Genomic DNA, 27,907 nt, shown 5'->3' on the forward strand with positions numbered 1-27,907 from the left:
TTACTAGGCCTTTGGAACTAATCTAAGAGCTTACTGAGGTACTGGGTCTGTGTACCTACCCTCAAGGACTGCATCCTCTAGTAAACCAATCCATCTGCTACCCTGCTACATCCGCAAAACCAATCCATCTGCTACCCTGCTGCATCCTTCCTACTGAAACTGTGCACCTTCCTTGGGACATAGCTTAGTGGGCTAAGCCTGAATGCTCTGCTACCAATGTTGCATGCACGGAAACCTTGCTGTACTGATTCACAGCCCTAACCATACTTAAGAACAATGATGCTAATTACTTATGATTAGGACAAAGACGAGACAGAAGAAGAGAGAGATTAGGTGTCAGTTTTTCTGTATTACTATGGTACAAAAAGGTTGCTTACTGCTTGTACATGATGTAGGCCTGTGGTCAGCTCCATAGGGCTTGACCTGGCCCCTTCTACATATTCTCTACTTTGCTATGACTAAATGATAAATTATGAACTGAGTTATGACTTGCTAAATGCTGAAAATGACTAGCTCCTTATATATGATGCTGAGAGTCAAGTCGACCAGCACTCCAAGTGTCGCATGTTTGGTGGACAAGTACATGAGAAACTTTTGCATTTAATGCTGTGTTGACTTTCTAGTCTGCTATCACAAATACGGAAGCATGTACACAGAAAACCTTATCCCATACATAACATCATGGCATCATACATAGCATCTGACATCATCATCATCATACTTGGTTACCATTGAAACAACAATATAAAAATCTGCACAAAGACACAGCACTAGGGGCCAACCCCACCGCCCCCCACCCCCCCCCTCGAGGTATCTTTATTACCAACAGAGTGTTCCAGTACAAGACAACGGGAGCTAGAGAGTAAACGCTCTTCAAACTAGTACCAGATACATCCAGAATATCATGAAAAACAATTCAAACAGTAGCCTGAGTATTCAATCTCAAGCTTCCAACAGCCTCTTGGGCACAGCCACACTCTAGTACATGATCACACCCTCTAGCAATGATGTTGTTCCAAACAACCAGCCATGAAAACCTTGGCTCTGGCCACCCGAAGGTTCCACCCTTGAGCCACACGCTTCATGTAGGTGTAAAGACTATTTACCTTTAATTTTGTCGTGAAGAACCTTGCTGAATTGGACTGCACAGCCCTGTTTTCAGCCCACAAACATGCTGTAAAAGTCACCCCACGAGATGAGGTGAGTGCTCTGCTGTTTGCCTTGAACCACGGGCCTTCAGAGCATCAATAATCAGCCAAAAGACCTGTTGTACAGCAGTCGACCAGCCCTATAGAGAGGCCAGGAGTGGTCGCCTGCTTTCAGAGAGAGAGAAGAATCGCTTTTTCCTGTAGCACCTATGGGGGCAGCCGACCAGCTATAAAGCAGCCCTGTTCATGGTCGACCAGCTCTCTCCAGCTCCCTTGCAAGCCCTCCTCACAACTGCCAGCCTTGCATGCTCCACTGCCAAAAAACAGATGGGAAGGGGGGGCACCTAGCTGATTTGGGCCCTCTTCCCCCAAAATAGCAACTCGTGGAGTTTTTCTTGGCTAGAGGACTGCCCACTTTGAGTATTGGCCAAGCTTTGTTAAAAATTGGTCCCTTTTGATATGAACACCTTAAAAATTGGAAACCCAAACATAAGTGTGTGTGAACACTTTATAATTTGTCCGCCCAAATTTAAGTGTATGTGAACACTTGCACTCATAAACCTTAGTATAATAAAATATAAGCTGTAAATTGAGTTTGGGGTCACTTACCACCTACAAAACACATAAGACCACTGCCTTAGTCCCAAACAGGTATGCGCACACGCGTCCACAGGGTTTGCAAGCGTCCTCAGAGCCCATGGACAATCACAGGCAGAAATACCAGGCATTGTCCAGGCAGTCAAAGACAAGTCATTCATGCATGTCATCACACAAATACTTTATGCATAATATTATGGATTCCATCTCCCAACTTATTCATCTTGTACTCAACCCTTCTCGAGCACCACCCATACAGGTATAAAGAATGCTCACCAGGGTGTCCACCCTTCCATGAGACTTCATCAACACGCCAGGAACTCTCACCAGGGTATCCACCCTTCCATGAAGCCCTTCCACATGTACTGAGTCATGCCAGGAACTCACACTAGGATATCAATCAATCCTTCCATGGAGCCCTTCCACATGTAACCAATCATGCCAGGAGCTCACACCAAGATCTCAATTCTTCCATGGAGTCCTTCCACATGTATTAAACCATGCCTGGAACACACACCAAGGTCTATACCTACCCTTTCATGGTGTTCCTCGACACGTGCATAGTAAGAAATATGACATCTCCCCAGCTTCTAATCAGTTGTCCGCAGCTGAAATGCATCCAAATAAACTTGTAGAAGATCCGGATAATCCTTGAAGTAGTCTTCATCTACCCATTTTGCATCCAGAGCGGGGTAGCTCTTAAACTTGACAAGGAACCTGCGGAAAAGCCTGCCACCAGCAGCTTTCCGTTCCTTATGAAACACAATATGTTCGGTTGAAGCACTTCTTCAATCTCATCAATTTCGGGTTGGTCCTCAATAACTGGCTCAAGTGGCTCAAGACCCACATATTTCTTGAGAAGGCTAACATGAAAAGCATTATGTATGCGCCAATGTTCAGGCAAAGCAAGCCTGAAAGCCACCTCATTAATCCGTTCCAATACTTGGAATGGCCCATAGTACCTGGTAGACAACTTTGGACACTTGCTTTCCTTGCTAGGTTGCTTCCGAAGGCGTGCCTTCTCAAACTTGAGAAGCACCCAATCACCCTCTTTGAAATCCATTGCTTGCTATGTTTATCTCCAGCTTTCTTATGCTTTTCCTGAGTTCTTTGTATGGCTGTCCGTACTTGTGAAAAAGTTGTATCTAGATCTCTAACATACTCATCCGCAGCAAAGATTTCATCCTTTGTCTGAAGGATAGGTGGAAACACCACCTTGCCATAAACAATCTCAAAAGGTGCTTTCCTAGTCGAGGTGTGCACCATCTTGTTACAAGCAAACTCCACAAGAGGCAAGTACTTCTCCCAATATGATTTCCGCTTAGCCACATAGCATTTGAGCAAATCAAGTGCAGCTGAATTTGCAATTTCACTCTGCCCATCCGTCTGTGGATGATAAGCTAATGAAAAATTCAGCTTTGTGTCCATATTATCAAATAAAGCCTACCAAAACAAACTTGTGGTTCTTGGATTCCAACCCCCCACAATAGTCTTTGGCATACCATGATGCTTGAAAATCTGGGCCAAGAATATCCTCGCCATGTGCTCAGGCTTAATATTCTTTCGTACAGGAATGACATGAGCCTGCTTGCTGAACCTGTCTATGATGGTCCATATGGCGTCATTCCCCTGCTGCATTTTAGGCAAATCCATCATGAAATCCATAGCTATGGACTCCCATGGCTGATCCGGAACAAGTACGGTTGAAGCAAACCAAGTGCCTTATGCCTGTCAAACTTCACTTTAACTCCAATGTCTGTCCGAACATGAAGTGTAGGTTCATCAACTCTATCATGTATAGCATGGACAATAAGCTATGACATCCCTACTGACGTCAGCAGTGCCCAAGCGTAGGTGCACATTTGTATAAGGTTAGTCCAAAAGAACATGCTTTATAAAACCAACAAACTGAGTTTCTATCACTCTCCGGAGGTGATGGGCATACTCAGCCATGATAGACACTAGCACTCAAAGTCTGCTCTAAGGTATAACAACAAACAATCACAAAACATAGGAAAGAACCAAACTAAGTCTGTATTAAGCTAGAGCGAAAAAGAAAATACTAAACAAGGCCTACTCTAAGTTAAAACAACAAATCCAACTCTAAGCTAGAACAAGCCACTTTTACAAAAAAGAGCATTGAATTATGAATTAAGTGGGCTTTTCAGCTCCCCACTTCTATAAAACTTACTCCTTACATTTTACACATTCCAAAAGTTGAAATACCAAAGATAAAGTTACTATGATTCATGAAAGAACGAACCTTTTTCAAAATCTTATTGAAACTATAACCTTTTTCGATAAGCAACAAAATAAGATGGCATGATTGAGAGATAAAGGCAAATTTAGTAGAGCAAAGACGAGAGAATCTAAAAAGTTGAGAGCAAATAACACCATACTTAGCTGTATAAGAAATATTGGAAGAAAAGTGTGGCACCCGAATGATCTTTAAGTTAGCATATTCAGGTTGTAAGCGTTTGTCATAAATATCTACTATGAAGCCTGAAGATGATTGAGAGATCTTAAGGTCTAAAAAAGCACAACTATCGCTATTCGAGGTGCGGTTAAGTTCGCAAAATTCCTTGGGATAGATCCCTCCACCTAAGGAATTTGGACTGAGATACAAAAACTCTCGAAAGGAAGGAATGTCGGGAACGAAGAGGTCATCTACAAAACGACTCACATAACAAAGTTTGTGAAGAAAGACAGGACAAGTATTAGCAGAAATAAGGCATTCCATAAAATCAAACTCATAAGTAAAAAGATAAAAATTAGCAAGAAAGATGGCACAATTGGTACCCATGGGAATACCAATTGCTCGCTTAAATAAAGAGTCGCCTAAGAGTATATAAAGGTTATCTAGGAGAAAATCTAACCGAGCACAAATGTCATCTTTGTCTACAATTTTGGTGAATCTTTTCTTTCTCTTATCTACATCTTGATTTTTACTTTTTAACCAAGAAAAATCAAAATGCAAAGCTGACTTTTCTACTAATAAAGCCTTGCATCTATCCTTTTCTAATCTATAGGCAAAAACTTTTGTTATAAGGGATCTAATCCTTACACGTAAGTCTTCTAAGTCTAATCCTTGTTTATCTATCCCTACTAACACATTCATAGCCCTATAGTACTACACTTGAACTGAGAGACCCATGTGCTTTTTGAAAGCCAAACCAAGCTGCATTTTCCTATAATTAATTCAATAAAGCTAATAATACCTTATTGTATATAAAACCCTCCCGCATGCTAATCTCTATATCAACCTCTATCTCTCTAGAGCCTAAATTAACAACCATTTAATCCATCCTACTCATTTCACTAGATGTCAGCCTTAATCAATCGATCAAGGCTGACTGCTCAGTGCATGGGCACAAGCCAAGCATGTGCCACCCCTCCATGTTTTGTGGCAGTTCGGAATACAAAGCCGACTACTCATCTAACACATGAAGCTTAAGAAACTACACTGAGCACGGGAGTAGGAGGACAGAAAGAAGGCATAATCAGCTTCCAACTGACCTGCAGCAAGCCTCCTTGAAGTTTCTAAACCACAAATTCACCGACCTTTACAGACAGGCTATAGATGGAAGAGATGTGCAAAAAAGCATGATTTCTGAAGCATTTATTGAACCCTTCCAGGCTTAAAGGTGGCTGACCAGCAAGGAATGGATCCAGTGAAGTATCGTTGTGATTGCTACCAGATAAGCACAACCGTGGAAAATGATACTGAAACCTTGTGACCAACATACCACATAAGAGATGTCTCTTCGAGCTGTCTTTGTGAAGCTTGACCCATTCTGAGCCAGCTCTTCTAACTCCCTAGCAGATAAACCTGGCTAGATAGAAAAATAAAAAGAGTTCAAGCGTGCACATGCATACCATGATGCATCCAGAAGAGCAAAAAACAGGCCTCAAAAAACAGGCCTCTAAAATAGAGAATCTATGCTTACCTATGCATGGCACCCCTCTAATTATGGCAATAGTTGCAGGAACTGCCCCATTTCCTCTGATGATATTCTCAACTTCCTTGGCAGTTTGGAGATTTTGTGGGTATGGCATTCCTAGAAGTAAAAAACAAGGCTTTTTTGAAATTATTTCTTTGAGGAAAGTGCTACTTATATTCTAAGGATCAGCGCTGCGTCAAGAGAAATAAAGAATTTATTACTTTTTTTTGCCTACCATGTGTGATGATTGTTGATTCAAGGGCAACCACAGGAGATGATCCATAAAGGGCGTGGTGCACACTTGGCTCGATCTTGAATCCTAGCTTATCTGCTATCTTCACAAGGTCCATGCTTTTCTGCAAAAACAAGATTCCTCAAATACTTGTCATTTTGAAACTTAACACTGGTTATGAAATGGCCAAGAAAAAAAGCAACACTTACAACAAGTGGAGCTGAAGAGGAAGTGAGATGATTGTGTATAGTTGCAAGCCGAGATTTGATAGCAGAACCCATGATCGGTGTAAGTTAGCGTGTGACAATGTTACACCTACACTGTCATTACAAGAACGGAGTCTAGGTTATGATTAATATGTATGTATGTGTATTTATGTAGGTATGCATGCATGTATATAAGTATATGTGTATATACATATATATGTAGATTATGCTTTTTTGCACACATCCTGCTTCATTGATAGATAGCCTATTGGTAAAGTTCGGTGAATTTACTGTCCAAAAACTTCATGGAAGGCTGCAAGGTCAGTTGGAAGCTGATTATGTCTTCTTTATTGATAAAGTTGCACAATGCGGAAGCGAAACATTAGAAGAGGGGGAGAGCAAAGGAGAGACAGAGACATCAGACAATGAAGATCATGTTATGTAGCAAGAGGCTTTTACAAAGGCAATATCAACTAGTAAATGGTGTAGAAAATGTGCCTTTGAATAGGTTAGATCGATAAAGAAGTGAATAGAGGAGGCCCCTTTATATAGTGATGCTGGAAAGTTGGCCGACTACCCCTAGAAGCTGGCCGACAGCTCACGACCTGCTAAATAAAAGAAAATGGATAAAACCTGATAAATGGGCACACCCCCAATACATTGAGATGCACAATTTCTAGCACCCCCTCTGCAGCTCATAGTGTGCAAGAGTTTGAAGAAGATAAGCTGATAAAGATGCAACCATGGATGCTCCAGTATTGCGCAGTACCGGATACACCTCAGAAAGAGCACCCGCCAGCCTGTTTCCTGGAAACAAAATGCCACCACGAACAGCAAGGAACTTTGCTTGGCTCCGAATTCCCACACAAGTGTGCAGTGAACTCCAAGAATAAAATGATGAGCTGTTGGACACACCGCGCCCATAATACCCAACAGTGGACTGTGAACACATCATGTCCCAAAAACCTCGAACAATGAGCTTAGAACACATGCAGTCCATAATCTCTGCTACACCAAGCAATAGACGTGGAACACATCCAGTCCATAGCTCCAAAATGAACTTGTCTCGCCAGATATTTTTAATGCTTGGAACTCCGACTCACGAATCCCATGCACCAAAAAATGGAGCTACTAACACCCCCCTCTCCCGCCCACAAGCCTCCTCTGGCTGGAAGCACATGGAGGACAACTATCTGTATAACTATAGAAGTTGAACATTCAGGTCCTCCTTGGCTTTTGCAGCCTTGGGGACACTAGAAGTATCAAAGTCATCATCCTGCATATGATCATTGCCTGTCTTTGAAAACTTGGTCCTGGCCTAGGTTGTACCTTTGGTCTTGCAATCCTTGGCCAAATGAACCTACTTTCCAGAAGAGTAGTAGTGACACCATCTTGTCTGTTGCAATGTAGCAAGTGCCTAACCTGTCCACTCTAGGAGGGAGCCTTACTTGCTCTTAAGAAACAAGAATAGACATATATATACCTAGATGAATCCAGGAACATGCCCAAATTCACCTTTTAGGAACATGCATGTTATATACTCATGGTAGTCAACCCACAAGACTATATAACTATCAACTCCATTATGCATAGTATGGACCAAGAGAGAACCCATATCCATGGCAATAGCACACCTTTGCAAGCAAGCCGTTGTGCCGCTGATGATCTAAACACTCCACAACCATTCTCCAATACTTCACCAACGGAACGAGGTGTGAGGAACAAGCAACCCCCTCTCAAAACTGAGAGAGAAAGGGGCTGGACAATAGCAAACAGTCCATCAAAGCTTACCGAAAAACACCCACAAAGCAGGTAGATCCATCGAAGAAGAGGCAGGTTGAAGATGCCACAAGTCTGTGACGCTCCACATGCGAAGAAGAGGACCACCAACTGCTGTCCAGAGATTTGCTCCAAACACCAACACAACAAATACACAGGACCGATAGCCCCCTCTCAAGCGAAGGCAAGGCTAAAGCACACGGGAAGAAACACCTCCACTGTTGCCCAGGGCTGAAAACACAGCCCACGCACCACCACCAACTACGGATGATGGAGGAGCTACTGCCACCACAAAAAACACAGCCACCAAAGCTGAAGCACAGCACCCTAGAAGAAAAACGCAGCCTTCAAGATGAAAACGCAGCAGCCAAAGGAAATTTCAGCCACTAAGCGGTGAGGAGAACGTAGCCACCTAGAAAATTGCACAAAACGCAGCCCTCTGCTGCATATGTAGCAAAAACGCAAGCCTTTTGTTGCTCCCAAAACACTGAACTTCTTGCAGAAAAGGAAACTCACCGCCGCCGCCTTGTAGTGTGAACTTAGCAACTGATACCATGATACATTTGCACAGTGCCGAAGCAAAACATAGAAGAGGGGGAGAGCAAAGGAGAGACAAAGACCTCAGACAATGAACATCATGTTATGTAGCTACTAGCAAGGGGCTTTTACAAAGGCAATATCAACCAGCAAATGGTGTAGAACATGTGCCCGTGAATAGGTTAGATGGATAAACAAGTGAATAGAGGAAGCCCCTTTATATAGTGATGCTGGGAAGTTGGCCGACTACCCCTAGAAGCTGGCCAACAACTCACAACCTGCTAAATAGGAGAAAAAATGGATAAATACCCAATAAATGGGCACACCCCCAATACACTAAGATGCACAATTTCTAACATTTATGTCTTCCTACTCCCATGGTTAGTGCAGTTTATTGAGCCTCGTGATGAGTAGTCAAGTTGTATGTATGTATGTATGTGTATATACCTATATATGTATGTGTATGTGTATGTGTATACATGCAAATATTCATGTGTGCATGCATATAAATACCTATGTATGTGATTATGCATCTCTAAGTATGTGTGTGTATACACGCATAAATGTATATACGTCTCTAACTATGTGTATAGATGTTTGTAAGAATACACATATGTGTGTATGTATGTATGCATGTGCGTATATGTAATTTATAGGAAGGGAAATTGTAACAAGAAGGGAGTGCTAACATCATCAAATCAACGGCGAGGGCAACCCACCTCAACTCAAAACCGTGCCGAATGTATCGCCACCCAATTGCGCTTCATACTAAAAATGCTTTGCTAATCGTGCCATCACACATACAAGCTGTTAGAGACGAAAGGAGCAACACACTCTGCAAAGTGTGCACGCTGCGCACAACTATACAGTGTAGAGCGTGAAAGTGAAGGTTAAGAGTGTGTGTGTGTGTGTGTGTGTGTGAGTGAGGTTATAGACATGAGATTACAGGAGTTATCACTAGATAGGTGGAGGAAAAGTTTATGTAAGCATATAGTTTCTTTTTCTTTGTGTGTGTGTGTGGGGGGGGGGGCGGTGGTGTTACACCGTGTTTGCGTGCACTATGATGAAGCGAGGAGGACCCTACGCAACTGTCTACCATCTGATGTACGTTGTCTGCCATCAGCCGCCGTCTGCTCTCTCTGCAGCGCCAGCCGCCATCTATTAGCCTCTGCAATGCCAGTCGTTTGCTATTTCTGCAACGCCAGCCGCCCTGCCCAGCGCCAGCAACCCTCCGCCCTTTGTTGCCTCGTGTATCGCCGCCGCCCTTCGTTGCCACAATCCGTAACTTATAAGCCACATCTCGGACTCGTTTCAAAATCCTCCATGGTTACGCGACAACTTAGTAAACTTAGTAGATTTACTTGCATGAAACATCTCAGTGCTCCGAGGAACAAGTCGAGACACTTTCTCCCTCTCTGTAAAAGAACGAGCTATCCGTTTGGGATTAGCATACATAACCGCTTGATTACAAAGAAAGTGTTTCTACTTGTTCCTCATAGAACTGAGACGCTTCGTGTGGGTTGACCTACTAAGTTGCTTTGAAGGAACGTGATCGAGAAGATCATGGCCCAGAACAGATCTTGTAACGAAGAGAAAGTCGATTGCAAAATCGTATTCTTCGCGAGTTCCTTGTAAAATCAAAAGAACATCCCTTGACAGATGCAACTTGGGAAATGGAGTTTCAGTTTCGTAAGCGTTATCCTCAGTTTATCACATCGAGGACGATGATTCCTAAAAGGGAGAAAGAATGTTATGACCCTTACCCATGGCAATACGTGGGACACATACACCGTGATACGTGGGATTTACATACTAGTAATGCGTGGGACACGCAGGCGTTGCGTGGAAAAACCAATGGCAGCATACTATTGCACATCATCGCTTATAATAATAAGTGTGAACAGGTAACATTTGTGGGTGACTATTGTAGGCCAAAGACCCAACAATGTGTAGCATGGGGATACCAACAAGGACACAGGGGGCTCATGAGTATGGTGTGTGGCCAGTAAGGTACACATTGGATGCCCGGGATCACTGGTATATATAATGGTTGGGTGGTTAAACATAGTATGCCAAGCTAGGTTTGTTTTAGCTGATTTTGAGCTCTTCTCCTCTCTCACCTTTTTTGCATGAGGCTTGAATCAAAGATCTAGTATCCTAGAAGAATGCTGGGGTGTCTGCTATGGAGTATCATCCAATAAATCTTCCTCTAGATCATCACCATGATCTGAATCTATAGGCTCAGTGGTTATATTTGTAGCTATGCGATGCTTCTTCAATGAACATTCACGCCTTTGATGCTTGCAAATAGCCTTCACTTTTTGCTTTCTCAAACTGTTCAAGAGTGAGAGAAGATCTGCGGTCATTCTTCATTGACACCTTTCTCTTAACTCTTGCAAGAGTCTTTATAGTACACTAGACATAGATGCCTTTCCCTTTTGCCCACTAGTATACCTCAAAGCTTCACAATAAGTAGGTCACATAAAATGAGACTTGGAAACTTGACCCACTACCTGATTTTGACCCTTTCGACCATCTTCATAAACTAAAGCCATTTCTATAGCTTTGGATAAAGTTTGATACTACTCACGATGCACTAATGATCAAAGTCATTTAACCCCAAGGCGAATTTATGAACTTGTAAGAAACCTGAAAAAATTTATAGAATTTCCATAAGCACCTCTCGATACTTGTCTCCATAGTCCTCAACTCTAAGAGTTTTTTGAGAGAAAAAAACAAGTATCAAGGACTCTACTCTGCTCATCTGGTGGCACAAAATTGTGAATAAACATATCCTTAAAATTCCTCCGAAGTATTCGGGATTACCTTCTTATTTTCCTCCTCCAACGATGAGCCACATCCTCTAAATTATATACAGCATCCTGGATTCTAATGTACTCATTTGTGATATCACATAAAGTAAAGCATTGTTCCCACTTAGAAAGCCACTAATCTACTACATCATCCATGTGAGAAGGTAAAGTGTCAGTGTAATTTGGTGGTTTCAAATCCTGTAATGTAGGTTTTGGCTTTAATCCCTTTTTCGGTGTACCCTCACGATTACCCAAGGGATGGGTATCCAAAGTCGACTGCGGTACTATAGGTGTTATAATAGTGTGGATATCATTCATAAATTAATTCATTTGCTCCCGCAAATCATGCATTTGTTAGCGAAGAGGGACAAATTCTAGTGATTGTGGGGCAGAGTGATCAGATTCCATTTTTAACCAATAATATGCAAGAAACAAAGAAGCAATAAGTGAGCCCCTTGGTCATATGGTTGTTGAAGCCAATGAATGTAAAAGCCGTATAGAGCTACAGCTTCAAAGATCGTGCCAAGTGCTTCAAGAAACAGACCACCGGAAGGAGATTCTTTTTGCCAAGATGCACCACGCAAGAACTGCCCCTTAAAACCTTTGAAATAAAAACCTTAGGCTCTCTCTTTTTTTGTAATAAGTTTTTGTGTAAAAGAGATGTGGGCCTTTTTTCTCTCTCTCTTTTGTAGACGTTAATATATCTTTCTTTCTTTCTCTCTTGATGAGACGATGGTGATGGCCGCTTGCGCTGCAAGGTCGTGAAAAGGAGTGTGTGGCTGTCTTCTTCATGTGCATCCGCAGTTCATTCTTTCCATCCTCACTACCTGTTGCTACTTCTTGTTCATGGTCGTCTCTCTACTATTTGACCCACCTTAGTGTTTTATGTGTGTGCATGTGAGTCTTAGTGACTGTACAAAGATGGTTCTTCTGAGAAGATTCGTAATGTATATACTAGACGCCACCTTGATCCGAAGGAAAGAAGCAAAGCGAGCCAAACTTATAGAGAATCCAAAAATTCAATTTCTATATGATGATGGGGCGGCAATCTATCATTATAGAATATGGCAGATGATATAAACCGTTGCAAAGTAGATGTGTAGGCATTGCATCAGGTTGCACAAACAAGGCAATTGAATCAGGAGGAAGAAGAGAAGCTTTTAAATGCACGATATATGATAGATTGTAACAATCATAGGAAATTGAAAAAATGGCAAATACGAGCGAGGCAAAAGCCTCTACTAGATAAAGGCGGCTGCATGTCAAAACATTTTTTCAAAAGCCTCTACTAGATAAAGGCGGCTGCATGTCAAAACATTTTTTCAAAAGCTTGCATGCTAACAGACAAAAGCAAAGCATACATCATGTGCAAAAGCCTGATGGTCATAGGACCAATAATGTAAATGATCTTGAAAGGGAATATACGGCACATTTCCATTCAGTCTTTGCTATACTAGAGTACTTCTTGTTGAGAAGAGTTGAAAGTGAAAGCCAGGATACTCATAAATGTGACCAATTCTTAATCAACAAGAAGCTGCACAGTTGGAATCCCCTTTCACGAACATGAATTGCAAAGTGCTCTTACTAGACTAGATAATGGGAAGTCATTAGGATGGGATGGATTGACTGTGGAAATTTTAACATTTTCAATCAAAAGACATTTTATTGGTGGCAATGATAAATGTTACATGGTTACAAAGAGTAATGCTTACATCTTGGCAAAAAAGCCTTGTGAAATTGGCTCGGATAAAGAATGTATGCCTAAATTTGGTTGATTGGAGACTTATCACTTTAATGCCAATGCTATACAAATTGGTGACAAATTTGGCTAATTGGAGACCTATCACTTTAAGGGCAATGCTATACAAATTGGTGACCACGATGATCTCCAATAGAATAGCCAATGTGCTTAACAAAGGGTTGCATCTTGCCCAATACGGGTTCGTTCCTAGATAACAAATAACAGACAAATACACTAGTCAAGAAGAATGCTTATGTGGGAATGGAGTATGACAAATATACTGGTCAAGAGAATTGTTAATGAAGGTAAGACATTGCCAAAGCATTTGATATAGTGCATTGGAACTTTATTGCTCTGACACCATGAAACGTCTGGGGTTTGGTCCAAAAATGACAAAAGTCATCTACTGGTTGTATGCAAGCAATACATCTAGATGTATCATTGGGAAAGGATCATCATCACCCTAGACTTTGGGAAAATCAATTCGCAGGGCTGCCCACTAAGTGCAATGTTGTATGCAATTGCCACTCATCCTCTACTCATGTATATGGATATTCTTACTCGGGAAGGAAAATTAAATGGATCGGTGCACCTAGACAAGTCATCAATGGTTGCATAGGCATATGCTGATGACTCTTTTTTCTTCACGGCACCAGATACTCCAAGAAAATTGACTGTGATTATGGATATTTTGCAATTGCTCAGGACACCAGAGCGGGAGTGAAAATCAACATTAGAAAGTTGAAGTTGCTATTGCTAAAATAGGTGGATTGGCATAGTATACGTTGCCAAGAGATATACTACCCCCAAGCCAAATCACTAGGATTTGGGATACCCTTTGGGTTGGAACGCATCTTTCAAGGAAGCAGTTGCATGGGTGCTCACAAAAGTCAAACAAAAGGTTGATTACTGGCACTTGTCTACACGGCCTTTGCATGTCAGGCTGCACATAGTACAACCCATCATAACGGCTTACATACAATTCTTCTTGCCATTGTTGATTTGGGACAAAAAATTTATCTACACATTCATGTCATCAGCAATGGAACTGTTATGGAAAACTAGCTCAAATAAGAAAGCTTTGAGGCTATTGAAAATGGAGCATGTTTGTTTGCAGCCCTAAAATGCATGGTGGACTGAATATCTTGAATCTGCATTGCCATGTACTAGCTCGAAAAAGCACCATGATAATAACTTTCGTGGAACAAGGACAACCATGGGGCACGCATGCTGGCTGCAATGTGTGCATGTTACGAGGTTGATTCATTTGGGCATTGGAATCTTTCCTACTAGGATATCTTGGTAGATCAGGTACAAGGAAAAATCCCAGGCTGTCCATACTCTTCCAGATTCCTACAAGACTGAAGTCTGTGCTCATATGTTACAGCCTGCAAGACTGAGTATTTTACCTCTTTTCTTAAGCACTGTGATTATGTTTAAACATGTTTATCATTCACTCATCACGTTTTATTCTGTATGTGCATGTGTAAGTTTGTACACGTGTGTGGATGCAGATACATGTTTGGTGTGTGTGTGTGTGTACATGTGTGTGCATGCTCATATGTTTGTTCATGTGCATGTATATGTGTTTTTGGGTATTTCTCTTACCTTGTTGTGCAGGAGCAACAGCTGAGGCAACCTGTGGGGCAGCCAGTCAAGCAGCAACAAGTGACATGGCGCTACCACGTGGCACAAGCAACTGACACGTGGCACAGTCAAGATGATGCAAGCACTGCAAGGAAAAGCACCGAAGACAAACGTTGGGCAGCCAAAAACGCGAAGAAGAAAGCAGCGTGGAATTCAAAAAACGCTACGCCGTGTTATTTTTTTTAATTAAAAAAAAAAGAAAGAGAAAAGCTTTCGAAGAGTCTTTTTTTTTCTTTTTTTTAAAGGATAACAGCACTTGTAGTAGTTTTTTTTCTTAGGAATACAAGATATGCTTTTCACCCCCAAACTTGTATAAAAAGGGGGCCAAGGCTCTTGTATCCCACAACACAAATTGGGTGAAAGCTTCAAGGAGATCTCCTCTACGTGGAGCGAGGGGATTTCTTCTCGGGAATTGTACAAGGGCTACGCCGACTTCAAGTGATAAATAAATACCTACAGGGGCACCACGCTTTGGGGCCAATTGTTGGTCTTTTGTGCAGGAGCACTCTAGCTCCACTTTTTCTTCTTCGTCCAAATTTATTATTCCAGTTCATAAAGAGTTTTAAGTGTGATTAAATGTGCTCACCGCCCGTCAAGTTTTTGAAGGCCGGTTTCAAGGTTCCATTGCTGGGATCCATCGTCAACTTTTTCAAGAGGGCGAGCCTGTGGTCGACACATTTAATACTATGGCTTGAACTAGTGCGGAGATGAAGGATTTATCTTCAGAAGAGGATGACTACTTTGAAGAAGATGAGGAAAGCAAGCAAGAAATACCTCCCGAAATGCCAAAATTTGAAGATGATGATGCCACCTATGAAGCAAAGATGCAGAGCTTGATGGAGGGATTAATGGAACTCGCGAAGGATTCACGTTTTCCACAAAACTTCAAAGCTGATTCTAAACCACAGAAGCAGGGGTCTGAGAAGAAAGCTAAGCCTCAACATTCGGCTCCCATCTACCCAAATTTTCAGACATACCCAGTTTCTTCTTCTTCTTTTCCCCCACCTACCTATGGAAACCCTGCTAATACTTCTCATCTTGGTTACTTTGGCGGAGGCTCTATCTTTCATTCCATGATGAGTGTACCCAACATGGGCATGACTGGGAGCTATGGTATGCAGCCAAGTATGTATGGAGGTATGAATGGAGGTATGCCAGGAGGTATGTATGAAACTTATGGTGGTGGTCTTTCATTCCATGAGACGGGTGTACCCAACATGGGCATGACTGGGAGCTATGGTATGCAGCCAGGTATGAATGGAGGTATGAATGGAGGTATGCCAGGAGGTATGTATGGAACTTATGGTGGTGGTCTCACGAAAGTACTTTTGGTATGCCTGGTATGGGAGGTGGTATGATGGGCATGGGGTCTAATGCTGTGGGCAATTCTTTTCTCAAACCACATCCCTATGATAATCTTGTTCTAGGGGCGAGAAGCCAAAAGATTATAAAGAGGGTGGTGCTGCAATAAAATTTGATACTTTTAGTGGTGCAAAGGATCATTTGAAGACTCTCACCTTCATTCAACAGTTTGATGCGGCATTTTCTGGTGGTAACTTTACAGAGGCATATAAGGTACGGAAGGCACCTTCTTTCCTAAAGGGAAATGCTCTTCAATGGGGTGGGGTCGACACTTCTTCATCAGGGAATAGCACCAAGTACTTGGGTGGAGTTCAAGCAAATCTTCTCTTCTTTATGGTTGACACCGACTTTTGAGGTGGATGTTATGACAGCTTGGCATCGATTAGATTCCAGAGATTGTAGCAATCTGGAAGAATATAACAAGAAATTTTGGGATGCTTTGCTACCAGTCAAGGTTGCATCCAAACGCAGTTTGGATAGGATCCAAACGTTTGAAACGTTCCAAACGTTCACTAACGTTTCCAAACGTTAGTAAACGTGGGAGTTTGATTAATGTAGGTTAAAAATTGAGGGGCGAACGCACATCAACATCATGTTTTTTTTCTTCTGTTTCTTACGTGCGTGCGGCTCTCTATCTGTTCGGCAGCGTGCACTCGTGTTAGGCTTCGTCGCTTCTCTGGTTGTGCTTGCTCATCGTAAGTCAGTCTCTCACTCTTTCATCGAGCTAATCAAGCTATCATTGAGTTCGTGCAGCACTGTCTCTCTCCTCTACAGTTGCACCCTCTGCGTCTGCCTCCTGCCAGCCCCTCACCCCCCTCTGCGCCTACCTCCTGCCAGCCCCTCGCCCCCCTCTGTAGCCCCCTGCGCCTACCTCCCACCATCAGCCCCTCGCCCCCCTCTGCGCCCCCTCCCGCCGGCCCCTCGCCCCTCTCTGCGCCCCCTCCCGCCAGCCTCTCGCCCCTCTCTGCGCCAGCCCCCTCTGCCCCCCCTCCCGCCACCCAGCAACCCCCTCTGCGCCAACCCTCCCTCCCGCCAACCCCCCTGCCCTCTCTCTCTCTCCCTCTCCCGCCTGCACATCCCCTCCCACCTCTCTCTCCCTGCTGCCCACCTCTCTCTCTCTCTCTCTCTCTCTCTCTCTCTCTCTCTCTCTCTCTCTCTCTCTCTCTCTCTCTCTCTCTCTCTCTCTCTCTCTCTCTCTTCCCCCCCATCGCCTCTCTCTCTTTCTCTCCCCGTCGCCTACGCTTTCTCTCTCCCTGTCGCCTGCGCTTTCCCTCCCCATCGCTTTGTTTTGTTCGCCGCCTGTGCTGCTTCTGCTGCTGCCGCCATGTGAAGCCCCAGACCCAATCCAAGTTATGTTCGCTACCCTTTCCTCACCCACCCTTGCTTAGGCCTCCAAAGCAGCAACTCTCCGAGGTACATCGACATGGCCAAGGGTGCATGCAAAGAGTAGATAGTCAAAATGGAGGATAAGCTGAACATCTCCATCAGAGAAAACAAGAAGACGGCGGACTCCGCCATCAACAACATCATCAACCGACCTTCCAAAGTCGAGAAGGAGATCGAAGCTTTACAAAAAGAGAAGGAAGCTTGGAAAAGGGAGAAGGAGACTTGGGAGAAGGAGAAGGAGAAAGAGAAGGAAGGAGGGAAGAAGGAGAAAGAAGCATGGAAAGAGGAGAAAGATGCACTATGAAGGAGGAAATTGACATCCTCAAAGCGGAGGTGATCTCTCTACGGGAAATATTGTTACATATCTTTGTATTTATTTGAAAAGTAACTAAAAACTGGGTTGATAAGGACTAGGAGAATAGGTGCACACTTGAATTCCTTTAAGAAGTCACACAAGAAAATTAAAAATTGAATTTTTGACATGCTTATATCAACCTTTATTTTGATAGTTATTTTGATCAGTGATATAAATGTCGAACGGTCAAGCAGATGCCTCATGAGTGTCAGCTCACGTTGAGCTTGACATCTCAACATCTCTCTCTCTACAGGATGACATAGTTTTGACGCCTAGTTTTGTCCGTGGCCGTGCCGTCAAAATACGCGATATAAATGCTATAAATACACGTTGAAATGATCATCAATATAAGGGGCAAAAATGGATGCAAAATAAGCCATAAAAAAGGAACTCACCCAGAAGGTAAGATGGAGGCAACAAGGGAGGGTTGGGTAGAAGTGGTGAAGAGGAACATCAAAAAGGAAGTGAAAGAGGATGCCCAAAAAGAAGGGCTCCAAATTGTCAACACCACCATTGACGACGAGGAGCGGATGCGACATGCTCATAGACTCAATGTGAGAGTCAAGGGGATTCCCGAGGTAGCTGACTCTACCCCCGAGGGGGATGGGCGGACACTATGCACACGACAAGGATACTCACATGAGGGACCCCCCCTTCCTCAAAGCTTGGAGGGCCGGGAAAGACATGACAAAGAAGAGAGCTCTCATGATACAGTTTCAGGATGTGGAGGCACGCACTATCTTCATGAGGAAGAGTGTCATACTACGAGGCTTAGAGGGAGCTCCTATTTTCTTGGATGATGATCTCACGAGGATGTAGCTAGAGCATAGGAGAGGGCCTTCTATCGAGATGGTCAATCATCATTGATGTGGCCAGCCCATGGATTAGCGGGGTTTGGGGCCTATGGGACACAGACAAGGCCACTGACAGAGATACACATGGCAGTATGGAACTGTATTGGTTCACTATGGGTAGCCTAGATGACTAGAGCATGTTATGGTGGGGAGAGACATCATACTTCTGATAGAGACACATCAGACCCCAGAGAGAGGGCTACCTCGAGTAAAGGGATTCCAGTGGGAGTCAGCATACAGGAAGACCACACGCCAGGGTACCTCGAGAGGGTCGGGGGGGAGAAGCAGTTCTATTCAAACGCGAGCTACAGGGGGAGACTGAGAGGGGTAGCACAGGATCCAGAGGCCAGATACATGTGGATCAGCCTTACAGCTCTCACAGGACAGGGTTATATACATAGACCTATGTTACTTTCCTCCATCAAGATCCTCCAATGTCATTACAGAGGACATGCCACAGGAGGAGGAGACAGGAGCCTCGCCATACACTTGTCTGTCAAAGGAGATTATGCATTATTCTACACTAGGGGAGGTATTTCTTACGGGTGACTTCAATGCCCACACACAGAGCAGACAATGTGAGGTGTATGACTATGATGACATGGAGATCCTCCACCCTGTGGATCTAGAGGAGATAGGGGCTGGTCGGGCATGAGAGGACACTGGACCAGACAGAGGACATTATGGGGACCACTTACTAGAGTTGGGAGCCAGGCATCGTCTCGTTATTTATAACGGGATGCTACAGCGGCCGGGATCAGGAGGGCTGACATGCTTCCCACATGGGGGTCATACACGGATGAGGTGGTTGACTTCATTACACGGGGAGGCGGAGATGGAGTTGATCTAGCAGGTACCTCAGTACATATTATGCTTTATGGTGATGATATGGTATTAGTGTCTGAGTCTCTAGGAGGTCTACAACAGCATCTACATGCACTCGATGATTTCTGCACACAAAGGGGTTTTACTGTGAACCTTGGGAAAACCAAGGTTATGGTCTTTCGTACATCGAGACAGGGTAGGAGTCAGCTGACATTCACTCTCACAGGACGCCAGATGGAGGTGGTGACATCATACGTGTACCTAGGGGTTACCTTCTCTGTAGTAACCACGCGCTTCACCATGGGTTCAACAGCAGAGCTAGATTCACACGGGAATATGCAACATTGGCTATGCTAGATAGACAGTGCCACTAGGCGCATTTTCAGGAGCCCCGGACGAAGGGTGGCTATTTGACACATTAGTCACACCGGCACTAATGTATGGAGCAGCGGTATGGGCACCAGGCCTTGCTACCCATTGGTGGACACACAGATAGAGAGACCATAGGCCCTCATGATGGCACGCATGATACGCAGCGAACTATCAGTACCTCATGACATTATCTGAGCAAAGTTTGCTATGCCTCCTATGATGGTAGAGGCCATATTCCAGACTATATGCCTGCTAGACAGATTCAGAGAGATGCCACAGGACAGATTGTCATACAGAGCTTTTGAGGCATCTAGAGAGCTGGCTAAGGCAGAAGGCAGAGGATCATGGTATGCACAAGTCACACATTGGTTCTCACAGCATGGCCTAGGCATGGATCATCTACCACCATTCCATTATGATAGGGATGCACCACATATCCGTCTCTCTCATAGTGAGAGGAACATAGTATTGAGACAGGACCTATGGCAGCTCTATACACGAGAGACATGGATATCACCTACACAGCCTCTTCCACCGAAGATGCTGTACTACAGAGATCACTTCATGAGTATCACTGATGATGGATTTATAGAGAGGCATAGATACATGGAGGGCTTTTTACCACACTGCTCCCGAGTAGCTATTGGTTAACTTAGAGTCTCATCACATCGATTGGAGATCGAGACTGGCAGAGCAGCAGGGATCCCCCGAGAGGAGAGGAGAGGGTATGCAAATTGTGCACAGAGGAGGTGGAGAGTGAGGAGCATTATGTATGCAGATGCAGAGCATATATAGCCATCAGAGGGAGATATCCCATTTTATTCAGAGCCACATTCCCTACGCCAAATCGTTGAGGCAGTAGACTAGCGCATACTGGGGAGATTCATTCTAGACATACAATGTCATAGAGAGACATCATTACAGGCTTAGACAACTCTAGAGGGGGGAGGACAGACACATATTACTATATTTTTTCAGAGATCCACCCAACTCCCAGCCCCTACACAGAAGGGAATTACTCTCTAGAGAGCAGAGACACTCAGAGCCCGCAGGAGACAGAGGACACCTGGCTTTCGGACACCACGCCTATACCAGAGAGAGATGACAGAGATCAGAGCTCAATTTCACAGAGAGGGTGCGGAGCGACTGGCTCGCTTCAGAGCAATCCTAGGCATGTTCTTCAGGGAGCTATTGAGGAGGGGATGGAGCTCTACTACTAGGAGAATGCAAAGCTATATGCATCAAGTATACAATCATGATATGCAACCTAGCTAGCTCCATCCTGTACCATACTGGGGGTATAAAATGGTATACATCAATGAAGGGGGTCCCACTCATTGTACTTATTGCACACCCAAATTCAGCTTTTTAGTTCAGTACTTTTTCATTTTGTTGGGATGACAGAGGATACCCCACACAGGTACACTAATTTGTCTCAAAGGCTGAGTTCGGTCTTTTGGAAGACGTTAATAAAATCTTACTTTCTTTCTTCTTTCTCTCTCTCTCCCCCCACAGGCCAACCTCTCTCTTTCTCCCTCTTGCTCGCTCAACTCTCTCTCTCTCTCTCTCTCTCTCTCCCCCTGCCACTCTCTCTCTCTCTCTCTCTCTCTCTCTCTCTCTCTCTTACACGAAGGAGGCTCTGGGATTGACATCTCAGGTACAACTGTACACATTCTATTATATGCTGATGATATCATTCTTGTGTCGGATACTCGGACAGGGCTACAAAAGCATCTACAGGCCTTGGATACTTTTTGTGCGGAGCGAGGACTCATAGTGAACCTTGGGAAAACCAAGGTTATGGTCTTTCATACATCAGCAGTCAGCAGACTATCCTTACACTAGCCCGGGGACAGGTAGAGGTGGTGGGCTTATATGTATACCTTGGGGTCACATTTACCAGCTCATCAGGGAGATTCTCTATGGCACAGGCAGCCAGAGGCAGAGTGACATGAGGGTATGCAGAACTAGCAATTTTGGAACGCCAGTGTCACCAGAAGGCACACTTCCAGGAGCCCCGTACTAAGGGGTGGCTATTTGATACACTAGTTACTCCAGCATTGATGTATGCAGCAGCAGTATGGGCACCAGGTTTGGCTACATCCTCATGGACACAGATAGAGCGCCCTCAGATTTTGATGCTCTTACGGATGATCCGCAGCAAACCTTCAGTACCACATGATATCCTTTGAGCGGAGTTTGTTGTACCACCTATGTTAGTAGAGGCCATGTTTCAGACTATATCTTTTATACACAGGATGCGGGAGCTCCCACTAAATCGGGTATCTTGGGCTGCTTTTGAGGCATCCAGATAGCTTGTTGAGGAGGGACATACTTGTTCATGGTACTCCCAGGTGGTACAGTGGATATCATCACACATGATTGATATTGACAGATTACCACCCTTACAGTATGACCTAGCTGCACCACACAGACGCCTCTTTCAGACAGAGAGGAACAGAGTCATGAGACATGACATTTGGCAGGGCCACATACACGAGACTTGGCTATCTCCCAGTTAGCCACTCCCGACGAAGATGCTCTACTACAGAGACCACTTCTTGAGCACCTCCACAGACGGCTTCATCCAACGACCACGATACTTGGAGGTCCACTTATCACATGGAGCCAGAGTAGCCATTGGGCGACTAAGGGTCTCATCACACCAACTAGAGATCGAGACTGGGAGAGCAGCACGCATCCCTCGAGCAGAGCGCATTTGCAGATTATGCCAGATGGGGGTAGAGACAGAGGAGCATTTTGTTTGCCAGTGTGGTGCTTTGCAGGAGATTAGGGCATGGTATCCTGAGATTTTTAGAGGGACCACATCACTTAGACAGATCTGGGAGAGATCGGACCAGAGACAGCTAGGCAGACTACTACTAGCACTACAGACACAGGGAGATCTTACTTCAGACACCCGCACATCATAGCGGAGGAAGAAAGTACCCATTGACTGACTTCTTCCAGAGATTGGCACCAATAGCCCAGCCACACACATTGGGAGTGACATCTCAGTGAGCGGAGGAGATTCGAGCTAGGCGACGACCCAGACTAGTCGGCTACTAGACACCACGACTACACCACAGAGAGATCGCGGCCATCCGGTCTCGACACCAGCAGGGTGTGCAGGAGCAACTGGCACATTTTCGCTCTGATCCAAGACGCATGTTTCAGACATTTACGGCATCCTCAGATCGGATGTATGACATATTGTACCCAGACTATGGGACTGGATAGAGTTAGGAGTAGATAACTTATCATACTTGTATCACCCCTTCAGCATATAGAGATGCATTAGTAGCCCTAGTACTCCATCCACACCCTCTCGTTTGTACACCACTATTGAGTCCCCTATGGTCGTGTTGTCATACTTGTACATTTTATTCTCACTCCTCATTTTCCTCTTGATGACTGGAGGAACATCATTGTACTACTTGTTTGTCTCATAGGCCAATTTTGGCCTTTTGTAGACGTTAATATCTCTCTCTCTCTCTCTCTCTCTCTCTCTCTCTCTCTCTCTCTCTCTCCATGGAGGACGTCCAGTCGGAGTACTAACCATGGAGGACATTGAGGATATCCGCCATCAACCAATGAGAGTCATCTTTGGATAGTGATGTATACGATGCTTACCTTTGTTGCTGGAGTTTTCCTTTCAGATGTTATCCATTAGGAGCTCCTAGTACCTTACTTTTCCTCATAGTTGTTTCAGTTTCAGTTAGTTGTTTAGTTGTTTTAGCTTTTCTTACACAGACATTGTATCAGATCCAGTAATTGTTGTAACCTTTTTGGTCTCATAGGTCATTTTGGCCTTTTCAGGATGTTAACATATCATTTCATTTCTCTCCCCACCACTCTCTCTCTCTCTCTCTCTCTCTCCCTCCCTCTCTCTCTCTCTCTCTCCTTGCATGTGGGAAGGGCCGCGGAGTAATCTCTTGAGGAATGGCCCTGAGTCTCCAAGAGAAACTCAAGGCCCTCCAGACGGCAATGAAGGCACTAATCAAGGAGAACAAGAAGACATTCGATTCCAACCTCAATGAGGTGGAGAACAAACTACACTGGCACATCATGGCCCTCGAAGCACGGGTCACGGACTTTGAACAAGAGAACATAGCACTCAAGGAGGAGGTGAGTGCATTGAAAGTGGAACTGGTAGCGGTCAAGAACACCGAGAAGGAAGAAGGGGAGATGAATGACAATACTCTCACGGCCATCAAGGAAGAGATCTCCAAGGAGATCACAAAGGACATGGAGGGAAAACTCGAAGCCAAGCAGTCAGGATGGGTTGAGGTGGTGAAGAAGAACATCCGTAAAGAAGTGAGGGAGGAGACTCAAAGGGAAGAACATCAAATCATTCACGCCACCATTGAGGAGGAGAAGATCAGGCATGCCCGTCGCCTCAACATTCGAGTCATAGGTATAGCCGAGACACCCAACTCCACTCCCGAGAAAGATGGACAGCTTCTATGCATGAAGCTAGGCTACAGGGAAGAGGACCCTCTCCCCTTCACCAAATCATGGAGAGTCGGGAAAGACTCAACACGCAAGCGAGCCCTCATCCTACAGTTTGTAGCAGAGACGGAGAGGGTCGCCTTCATGAGGAAGAGGGTCATCCTACGAGGCTTAGAGGGAGCTCCTATTTTCTTGGATGATGATCTCACGAGGATGCAGCTAGAGCATAGGAGAGCTTGCATGCCACGAGTCTTACACGTGAGGAGAGAAGGCAAGAAGGTCTTCTATCGAGATGGTCGGGTCATCATTGATGGCCGGCCCATGGATTAGCGGTTTGGGGCCTATGGGACACAAACCAAGCCACTGACAGAGATACACATGGCAGTATGGAACTGTAATGGTGTAGCCTGGACGAATGGAGCATGTTATGGTGGGGAGAGACACATCAGAACCTAGAGAGAGGGCTACCTCAAGTAAAGGGATTCCAGTGGGAGTCAGCATATAGGAAGACCACACGCCAGGGTACCTCGAGAGGGTCGGGGGGGAGAAGCAGTTCTATTCAGACGCGAGCTACAAGGGAGACTGAGAGTGGTAGCACAGGATCAAGAGGCCAGATACATGTGGATCAGCTTCAGCTCTCACACGACAGGGTTATATACATAGCCTTATGTTACTTTCCTCCATCAGGATCCTCCTATGTCATTACAGAGGACATGCCACAGGAGGAGCAGACAGGAGCCTCGCCATACACTTGTCTATCAGAGGAGATTATGCATTATTCTACACTAGGGGAAGTATTTCTTACGGGTGACTTCAATGCCCACACACAAAGCAGACAGTGTGAGGTGTATGACTATGATGACATGGAGATCCTCCCCCCTGTGGATCCAGAGGAGATAGGGGCTAGTCGGGCATCAAAAGACACTGGACCAGACAAAGGACCTTATGAAGACCACTTACTAGAGTTGGGAGCCAAGCATCATCTCGTTATTTATAATGGGATGCTACAGTGGCCGGGATCAGGAGGGCTGACATGCTTCCCACATGGGGGTCATACACGGACCGGAGGCACGGTGGTAGACTACATTATGGGGTCTTTGGGTGGAGGCATCACAGCTTGTCACCTCATTCTCCATCCCACCTCGTCCTATTGGGGCAGATCATACATACTTGGCATTTTCACTAGCCGGATCACTAGTATCACTAGCCCCCCACATACCGACACCACACACTACCATCTACTTCACACATGACATGGCAGACATATACACTGGCAGGGTAGAGGATGGGCTCCTACTCATGGATCCCCTGGCACCTATGGATACCATTACAGCCCAGCTGGAATTACTCCTACACGGCTACATTACAGAGTTTCCCACATCGTGTCCACTCAGGAGAGCCTGCGAGATCTGGGACTATGCCCCATAACAGATGGTATGATGACGAGTGCAGAGCCCTATACTCACAGCTCCGCATACAGAGAGCCTTGGGAGCCATCACAGAGTAGGAGTTGAGGGAGAGAGATGAGGAGACTTACTCGCCGCAAAAGGTGGGCCTTCGCAGAGATACAGGAGCTAGAGATCTTCCATTTCTTCATGTGAGTAGAGATAGCCCTATCTCACGACGGCACTTCAGAGAGCCCCGGACACCGACACCCATTATTACAGACCCACAGACATGGCAAACATATGCAGAGGGCCTATACCACGCCCCACAGCAGCCACCTATACCTCAGCCCCACAGGAGCCTCGACCTACCACAACTAGCTTCTTTACCCATTCAATGGGTAAAGGAAGCTATCTGCCGCCTACAGCAAGGACGGACCGCCGACCATATGGGCCTACAGGGTGAGCATCTCATATATGCAGTAGATTCTTTAGCTCTATTTCTTTCACACCTGTTTAACAGGGCACCAGCAGAGGGTTTGCGTGTGGAGTGGACGATGCACACCATTGTGTCGATCCAAAAAACAGGGGATATGCTCGATCCGAGCAACTACAGGACGGTTATGGTTGGCCACGTGTTGGTGGCCAAACTCTATGGTGCAGTGTTAGAACAAGAGCTTAGCTTATATGCTGAGCGAGCAAGTTTACGCTCATCAGGGCAGGTAGGCTTCAGGAGAGCTTTCTCTACCACTAACCATGTATTCATTTTGAGATGTATGATTGATTAGGCCAGAGTGAGGAAGAGAAAGCTCTATTGCTGCTTTGTGGATTTCCCCAAGGCATTTGACACAGTACCACGAGAGAGGCTCTTTCAGCGCCTACAGTCTCTTGGCATACCAGCAGATATGACATGGGGCATCTATGCATTATATGAGCAGGTTTTTGGGTGAGTCAGATGCCCAGGAGGTATGTCCGAGACTATTGCTAGCACCATTGGTGTGAAGCAAGGATGCCCACTTTCTCCCACGCTATTTGGGTTATACATTGATGAGGTGGTTGACGGTATATGTGTCTGAGTCTCTAGGAGGTCTACAACAGCATCTACATGCACTCGATGATTTCTGCACACAGAGGGGTCTTACTGTGAACCTTGGGAAAACCAAGGTTATTGTCTTTCAGGGCAGGAGTCAGCTGACATTCACTCTCGTAGGACGCCAGGTGGAGGTGGTGACATCATACGTGTACCTAGGGGTTACCTTCTCTGCAATAACCACGCGCTTCACCATGGGTTCAGCAGAGCAGCCAGAGCTAGATTCACACGGGGATATGCAGCATTGGCTATGCTAGATAGACAGTGCCACTAGGCACATTTTCAGGAGCCCCGGACGAAGGGGTGGCTATTTGACACATTAGTCACACTGGCACTGATGTATGGAGCAATGGTATGGGTGCCAGGCCTTGCTACCCATTGGTGGACATAGATAGAGAGAACACAGGCCCTCATGATGGCACGCATGATATGCAGCAAATCGTCAGTTCCTCATGACATTATCCGAGCAGAGTTTGCTGCGCCTCCTATGATGGTAGAGGCCATATTCTAGACTATATGCTTGCTAGGACAGATTTAGAGAGATGCCACAAGACAGATTGTCATACAGAGCTTTTGAGGCATCTAGATAGCTGGCTAAGGCGGCAGGAGACAGAGGATCATGGTATGCACAAGTCACACATTGGTTCTCACAGCATGGCCTAGGCATGGATCATCTACCACCATTCCAGTATGATAGGGATGCACCACATATCTGTCTCTCTCATATTGAGAGGAACAGAGTATTGAGACAGGACCTATGGCAGCTCTATACAGAGACATGGATATCGCCTACACAGCCTCTTCCACCGAAGATGCTATACTACAGAGATCACTTCATGAGTATCACTCATGATGGATTTATAGAGAGGCCTAGATACATGGAGGGCTTTTTACCACACCGCTCCAGTAGTTATTGGTCAACTTAGAGTCTTATCACATCGATTGGAGATCGAGACTGGCAGAGCAGCACGGATCCCCCGAAAGGAGAGGGTAAAAAGATTGTGTAGAGAGGAGGTGGAGAGTGAGGAGCATTATGCAGAGCATATACAGCCATCAGAGAGAGATATCCCGTTTTATTTAGAGAGCCACATTCCCTATGCCAAATCTTTGAGGCAGCAGACCAACGCATATTGGGAGATTCATTCTAGATATACAGCGTCATAGAGAGACATCGTTTACAGGCTC

General features: G+C 45.0%; 1 protein-coding gene and 1 pseudogene across 9 annotated transcripts in view; both read right to left on the reverse strand.

The window, feature by feature from the left end:
* Window positions 1-27,907, reverse strand: part of LOC147616205 (pseudouridine-5'-phosphate glycosidase-like) — a 92,963-nt gene that overhangs the window by 40,310 nt on the left and 24,746 nt on the right. For 2 of the 9 annotated variants that reach the window (XM_086777219.1, XM_086777218.1), the window contains exons 2-5: window positions 6,128-6,238; window positions 5,922-6,042; window positions 5,693-5,803; window positions 5,492-5,574 (exon numbers count right to left, since the gene is read on the reverse strand). In XM_086777219.1, the coding sequence (XP_086633345.1) occupies window positions 5,492-5,574; window positions 5,693-5,803; window positions 5,922-6,042; window positions 6,128-6,199 (387 nt within the window). In that variant the 5' untranslated portion in view covers window positions 6,200-6,238. Of the gene's footprint in view, window positions 1-5,491; window positions 5,575-5,692; window positions 5,804-5,921; window positions 6,043-6,127; window positions 6,239-7,915; window positions 8,318-8,419; window positions 8,541-9,159; window positions 9,383-14,602; window positions 14,782-27,907 lie in introns of those variants that run through there. The other 7 variants (XM_086777217.1, XM_086777215.1, XM_086777213.1 and 4 more) reach the window with 7 other exon arrangements.
* Window positions 874-5,480, reverse strand: LOC147616206 (uncharacterized; annotated as a pseudogene).

Source organism: Cibotium barometz, chromosome 38, assembly GCF_041138505.1.
Source record: "Cibotium barometz isolate CiBa-2024 chromosome 38, ASM4113850v1, whole genome shotgun sequence".
NCBI classification, from domain to species: domain Eukaryota; kingdom Viridiplantae; phylum Streptophyta; class Polypodiopsida; order Cyatheales; family Cibotiaceae; genus Cibotium; species Cibotium barometz.